General features: G+C 32.1%; 1 protein-coding gene across 1 annotated transcript; it reads left to right on the top strand.

Moving 5' to 3' along the window:
- The first annotated feature begins 4,473 nt into the window (after positions 1-4,473).
- Fam46d (family with sequence similarity 46, member D) lies at positions 4,474-5,646 on the top strand. The gene has a single exon (XM_013028897.1). The coding sequence runs from the start codon at positions 4,474-4,476 to the stop codon at positions 5,644-5,646; it is 1,173 nt and encodes a 390-aa protein (XP_012884351.1).
- Positions 5,647-7,941: the final 2,295 nt, after the last annotated feature.

Genomic DNA, 7,941 nt, shown 5'->3' with positions numbered 1-7,941 from the left:
AGCATCTGCTGTTATTAGATTTCTTGATTATAGCAATTCTAATTGGGGTGAGGTGGAATCTCAATGTTGTTTTGATTTGCATTTCTTTTATGGCTAGAGAGGTTGAACATTTCTTCATGTGTCTATTGCCCACTCTTATTTCCTCTTCAGAGAAGTTTTCTTTAAAAATTTGGAACACTTCACGAATTTGCGTGTCATCCTTGTGCAGAGGCCATGTTCATCTTCTCTCTATCGTTCCAATTTTAGTATATGTGCTGCCAAAGTGAGCACCAAAAGCTCTCTTTAAGTAACTGAGAGATGTATCATGCCAAACACAGTACTTGTAGTATTAATTTTGTTAGACTTTTCCCACCTTTACTATCATAGTCATCCAGAGTTTATTTTGACCTGTGTGTTTTAATTCAAATCATTTCACAAGAAATTTTCTGATGTGTTCCTTTCATCTTCAGCATATGGGGGATTGGCTGTATTGTATAAGGCAATTAAGTCCTGAGCCATGAGTCACACGTGACACTTAAATGTTATAGTTAAAATGTTTTCTAAAATGATTCTATTGATCTTATAAATTGTTATGACAATGAGTAGTAGCTGTGTGAGGAAAACAAAATTAGCATCAAATCTTAATTTTCATGTTAATTGGTAGGTGTATACATTCCAGATGAATAAAAGTCACCTGTATTTATTCCATGACATATATTCTATTATATATAAGCCATTTTATTGATGTGCATATATATTTGTGTATATGTGTATCACAAATTTATTATAATTATACTTTAAAATAAGTTTGTAAAATATGTGACTTACATTTGATTTGCTTATAGTAGTTTTTTTTGAGTCCTGTGGCTTGAACTCAGAGCCTGGGTGCTGACCCTGAGCTTCTTTTGCACAAGGCTAGCACTTGAGCCACAGTACCACTTATGGCTTTTTCTGTTTATGTGGTGCTGAGGAATTAAACCCAGGGCTATATGCATGATAGGTGAGCACTCTAACACTGGGCTACCTTCTCAACCCCTGATGTATATATAGTAGTAATGTTGATCAGTGTAATGATAGCTCAGAATTGCTTAGTAATTTAGTAAAAATTAACTATTTTCAAAACAAGCTTGTATAATTGTGGCAAGAGAAATGTAAAATAAGTAACCTAACTGGTTATTAATAATCTGATTTTGAGAGTTGAATAATATGTTGCTTAACTGGCACCATTTCCCACATGCTGGCAAGGTGGCTTGATTGTATTTATAATTATTGACACCAAATTATTTTATGTGGTTTTAAAGTTCTTTAGAAGTCACATCTGGTGGTATGTATTGTAATCCATGTTACTTAAGAGGCAGAAATAAGAAAGATCATACTTAGGAGGCAGAAATTGAGACCAACCAAGGCAAAAAAGTTTAACGAGACCTCCAATTCAACAAATAGATTGAGTGATGGTTCATATATGTGATCTCAGCTAGTTAGGAGGAATGAAGTCAGAAGCCATCTCTGGGCAAAAATCTATAAGATCTTGTCTGGAAAATAACCTAAAACACAAAAAGCTAGAGACATGGGTCAAGTGGTGGCATGATTGCCTAACTCCAGTACTACCCAAATAAATGAAATACAGTAAAACACAATAATAAGAAAAAAATGTTCTCTAGATCATTTTAAAGTCTAGAAAGTTTGGAATCTGTAGCAAAGGTAATTTAACTGGTGACTGAAAGTTGAATATTAATGAACTGTGCTACATTCCTAGTGTAAAGTGAAATTAAATTTTGGACATATGTGTGTGCACACATGCATGCCGGTACTGGAGCTTGAATTCAGAGCCTTGTGCTCTTGCTTGGCATTTTTGCTCATAGCTGATACTCTGTTACTTAAGCCACCAATTCGTTCTGGCATTTTGCTGATCAATTGGAGATAGAGCCTTTCAGAATTTAATAGTTGGACTGGCTTTGAAAAAGATTATCTAGATTTCTGCCTCTGAATAGCTAGGATTACAGGTATGAGCCACTAACATGTAAGTTAGAGGGCTTTTGTCTCTGCAAGATCTTACTATGATTGCATGTGGAAAATAACATTTTTGTTCCTTCCTTTTTTTTCTTAATGTCCCTGAGCCAGATATGTCACTAAATGGGTTTTACTGGTGTTTTTTTTTTTGATGGAGGACTTCTGCATTCTGCAAGCTAGTTAATTTAATCATGTCTGTAGTTGTTTATTTTCATATAAAAGTCTTGTCAATTGCTGTATGGAAAATAATTCTTTGTTTCAATAATATCACTTTAGCAATAGTAAAGCTTCCCTTTAAACCATATTATAAATGTTTTATATAGAGATTATAACCTTCAGATTAGGTCACAAGAAAATGTTTTCAGTTATATTGGCAAAGAAAAAATCCCATAAGGAAGTAAAAGTTTTCTTTGCAGAAGAAATTTACGTATTGAGAATTTTAAACTTGTTCTATATCATCAATTTATATAGTTTATATGTAATATGTGTAAAATACACTAAAACATTCAAATGAAGTCAGCATCATTATAAACTACTCCTTTTTCATATTTATAACATGAATATAAAAATGATTAACTTCAAATAGGAAAATTTTAAAATAGCATTGTCAGATATTTTATGTTCTATCAACTCATGTTCATATTGCTCCTTACAGTGTCCAAATACATTGATTATTTCCCATGACAGATAAATTACAAAAATTCCAAACCTGATGTGTAAATCAATTTAGTTCGTTAATCTTTAAGGATTGGTCTGGTTATTTATGTGGTTAATCAGACTGTCCAAATACTTGTAATTTAAATGGCTTAAAATAAAACAAACAGCCCATTCCATAAACAAGTAGAATAATACAGATAGAAGCAGAATAGGCTCTTTTGTCTTCTCACTGACACAGATCTGCTATTGCCTAATTGGGTTTTTATAAAATGTTTGATCAAAGTCTGTTCTCCTACAGATGTCAAGTAAGATGATCCTTTTTTTTTTTGTCGATCGTGGGGCTTGAACTCTTGGCCTGGGCGCTGTCCCTCAGCTCTTCAGCTCAAGGCTAGTTCTCTACCACTTGAGCCACAGCACCACTTCCAGATGATCCTATTTCTCTAGTTCTACTAGAGGAATATACAGTGCTAAATTCTATGTTTGGATTTTCCTGAGTACCATCAATACAATTCTAATTTAAGTATCATTCCTGGAATTCAAGAAGATTATATAATTCTAGAACTATTCCATAATGGAATTTATTTAATCTCTTAGATTTATTTGCTTAGACAGATTAGTAAGGCACTTAAATAGTCACATAATCACTGTATATGTACATGACTATAGAATTGTACATAATTGCATTTATAGTGTTTATGCATACTATAAACATTTAATTTCCAGATATTACCCAAATTACAAAAATATCTGAGCATATAATATTGCACATATACAGTAAAAATTATTTTTTTTCTGTTAAACTTTTTTTTATTGTGAAAATACCGTACAGAGGAGTTACAATTACATGAGCAAGATAATGAGTACCTTTCTTATCAAGCATTGTTGCCTCCTCCTTTGTTTCCCCTTCTCATCCCTTCCAATCTCCCCCCATCTCCTCTCCCCCCCTCCCTCCCCCCCCCACCCTGCCAAAGTTGTAAAGTTCATTTTTCGACATAACGACTTGTACATCTCATTGTTGCAATGGGTCCACCTGTATCCCTATTTAAACGATTTGGTTTCTCTTCAGATTGTATAAATCTTTCGCCTTTTAAGCATTCGTTAAAGCTCAGCAGTCTTATTGTTTTATAAATTGTTGTTTTCATTTTGAATAAAAATATAGTAGTCTACCTTGCTTTACCATTGTTGCAAAGTGACATTCAACTAATATTTTGTAAGTTCTTTTGGGCAAACAGAAATGATAATGATAGTTATCCTCAAGAATATAAAGAATGAATAAACCAATATAGAACTTTACCTCTTTAATATGAGAGAAGTATTATATATGAAATTTATTATATGTAATAATAGTCTTGTGAATTCTTTTTAAGCACTATACCCTTTAGTCCATTGAGCCTTTCACACACAGGCAAGTAAGTATCTGTTCTCACTATAATTCCATGACAGTTAAGCCCAATGATGTATATGATATGTTGAACACATACCACCAAACACTGTATGTACATGAAAAAGATTGATAAGGGGTAACATTTTTTCTTTTTCTAATGATAGCATTTTGCATCAGCCACAATTACAAGCTCCAATTTATCCCTAAAAAATCAGTTTGCATTTACCATCATATCCAATTATTACAATTATGTAATCATTGTAGCTTTTATCCCACCAGATTTAACATGAATAATATTGATATTTATTTCTAAAGTTTAGAATGTGATAATGAATATGAATGTATTTTAACATGCTTTGGTATAACATTTGTCTTAAGAAGCAAACATTTACTCTCAATGTGTTTCTTTCAATAGGTTGCTTTCTTAATCTACTGGCCTCAAAATGTCTGAACTTGGATTCAGCAATCTCACTTGGGATCAAGTGGTAGTACTGGACCGTGTGTTAGATGAAATAATTCCCATTCATGGGAGGGGAAATTTCCCCACTTTGCAGGTAAAACCAAAAGATATCATTCATATTGTCAAAGAACAACTTATTAAGCAAGGCATTGTTGTTAAAGATACCCGACTGAATGGTTCTACTGCAAGTTATATACTTGCAAGCCATAATGGCATCAGCTATAAAGATCTGGATATTATATTTGGTGTTGATCTTCCATGTGATCAAGAATTTCATGTTGTTAAGGATGTTGTTCTAGGTTGTTTGCTTGATTTTTTACCAAAAGGTGTAAAAAAAGACAAGCTTACTCAAAGAACCATGAAAGATGCCTATGTTCAGAAAATGGTCAAAGTTTGCAATAACCATGATCGCTGGAGTCTCATCTCACTCTCAAATAACAATGGGAAGAATGTCGAACTAAAATTTGTGAATTCTATCAGGCGACAGTTTGAGTTTAGTGTAGATTCCTTTCAAATTCTTTTGGATCGCATGTTAGATTTCTATTGTGACAAAAATGCTAAGCTGACCAAAGAATCCTATCCTGTTGTGGTAGCTGAAAGTATGTATGGTAATTTTCAAGAAGCAATGATACATTTGAAGTATAAGCTTATATCTACCAGAAAACCTGAAGAGATTAGAGGTGGTGGCCTTCTGAAGTACAGCAACCTGCTGGTTCGTGACTTCAAACCAGCTAGTGAAGTAGAAATTAAGATCCTGGAACGTTATATGTGTTCTAGATTTTTCATTGATTTTCCTGGTGTAGCAGAACAACAAAAGAAAATTGAATCGTACCTCCGTAACCACTTCATTGGTGAAGAAAAGAGCAAATACGACTACCTTATGACCTTACATGGAGTTGTCAACCAAAGCACTGTTTGCCTCATGGGACATGAAAGAAGGCAAACTCTTAATATGATCACTCTTATGGCTTTAAAAGTACTTGGAGAACAAAATATTTTACCTAATACAAACAATGTTACTTGCTTTTATCAGCCTGCCCCATATATAGTTACTGAGGGAGGATACCCTTCTTATTATGTACCATCTGGCCCACCACAGGTTTACTTCCAGCCATATCAGGCAGTGCACTTTAATGTGCCAAATGGTATGTTTTAAGGAACAGAAATACAGAAAAAAAACTTGCTTTTAACATCTATTGCAAGCAAGTTTCAAAATTCTATAAAATTCAAGATTAATTTTTTGACAGTTACCAATAATTTCCCATAAATCAGAACTTAGATCTTTATAGTAAATGCAATTTTATCTGTAAATTGACAACTTGAAATTTTTTCCAAATGTTACTGACTGGTTAAAATGTTGTGGAATAGTTGAAGCTATATTCAGATCTTATTACATATGACTTCAAATTTATTGTGACAAGTAAATATATCTACTTATTTGACTAAAATATAAAAGAACACTACCTATGTTTTAAAATCCAGATATATAGTGAAGACATGAGCCATCAATTTTATATTCAATTATTTTCTTAGTGACACTCTACTTTTTTCTAGTGAATAATATCCATAAAATTTTAGAAGTTAATTAGAAATGCACAACTTCAAAGACAACTAATTCCAAAGATATTAAAACTCCAGGCTTTGTAAATCTTAAATTTTTTCACAAATTTGATTTCAAAATACTACCATAGTTTGAAGGAATACTGAAAATATTTCTGTAAAACTATACATTAGCACTTTATCATTTAGCTAGTTTGTGGATCAGAAAAATACCATTCGTCTCCAAATTCAATCCTATCTGAGAATTCTTTTTGCATCTAAATAAATTTAAAATAATATAATCATCAACTCTGAAGATATGTCCATATATGCCACTAGACTTAATTATAAAGTAACATTGTCTTTAATAGTTTATGGCAAATTATTTTGATCTCCTAAAGTCCTTGCTCATATTGAGTGAAATTAATTTATTTTGAAAAATATCCACAATGAAAAAAATTTAAAGTTCTGCATATTAAGTGGATACCTTAGCCTGGAAAACAAATCATTAAAGCACTTGTCAAAATGATTCAAATAAGAAACATTTCACTAAATAATAGACAATAAAAAATGAACTTTCTTATTGCACACATCGTTGAATTGTTGTCCCATATAAACTAAACCAGTAACTATTGGATGTGACAAAAATCTACAAATGTAAAGCAAATCATCTGATAAAGAATACATTTGAAGTTAGAAGATCTGGTTTCAAAGCTAAACAAGAAAACATCCATAATTATCTTCAAGATGTGTTTCAAGTTTCAACTAGTTCAATCTAGTTTAACATTCAAGAAATTATCAGTGAAAAGAAGAAACACCTGCATACATGTGCCTAGTACCCACTAAAATGGTTACTATGAATTCCTTCATTAACGCAGCAAGAAAACTCTGTTTTAACATGGAACAGTTCAACTTTTTAGGAAGTCATACGTATAAATACAGTTTTATAAAGGTTTTAGGGGCCTTTCTGTCCTTAAAGTTGACATCACCAGTTTTTGTCTTTTAGTGCAAAAGTTGTCAAATGTTCATAATAACTTACTGCTTTTGTAAATGAACATTTTCACTAGTGTTTCAGATATAGAGTATCAAAAGAGATGTCTGAAGATTGCGTGAACTATACATCTTTGCAGTAATATGGACTATATGTAAAATCAGAAGCTTTTTACTTTGTTATATAATTCTGAGAGTTACATGTCCTATTTTAGAAAACGTATTTTACTGACAAAGATTTATATATGAAGAGTGCAAGATCCTTTTGATGGAAACTATTTTGAATTTGATTATATTGTGAAAATTGCACACTATTTCTGTAATACATCTATACAACTATGATTTGCCTTGTCCGTGTTTTTGTGCATTTTGTGTAAAGGGGAGACTAAAATGCATTTTGAAATAAAATCACTATGAAATATGCAATGTTTCACCAAATGCAAAATGGGAAATACTTGTAATGTCAAATACTACAAAACTGAATATTTAAATTATTTTCAAAGAGAGTATATGGAGATATTTTTTCTCTCATTATTTCCATGGAATCTCCACACATTTCATTAAGTGGACATGTAGAACATGAGACAGGACTGCCTTTCTGTATAACATGCCCCTATATAACTCACTTTTACCATTTACAACGAATTAACTGATAATGCCATCCAATAGGTAACACTATTCACAGCCTAATTATACATTTTTGTATTCATTTCTCTAAACATTTGATTCTACATTGTTAAAGCTTAATTATCACTGTCCTCTCTTCAAGTAAGGGCACCTAAAGCATGTTGAATTAGAGCATAATTGATAAATATATAAAATTGTAGAATCTCTCAAAGGGACAGATCAAAATGTTATTATAGGTCTTAAATCTATCTTTCCACAACACACATCACATATTGAGCAGACCCAGATAATGTTT

This window comes from Dipodomys ordii, unplaced genomic scaffold (genome assembly GCF_000151885.1).
Source record: "Dipodomys ordii isolate 6190 unplaced genomic scaffold, Dord_2.0 Scaffold116, whole genome shotgun sequence".
Classification (NCBI taxonomy): Eukaryota; Metazoa; Chordata; class Mammalia; order Rodentia; family Heteromyidae; genus Dipodomys; species Dipodomys ordii.
Note: the sequence above shows the minus strand (reverse complement) of the source record. Positions and strands in the feature narration are given on the sequence as shown.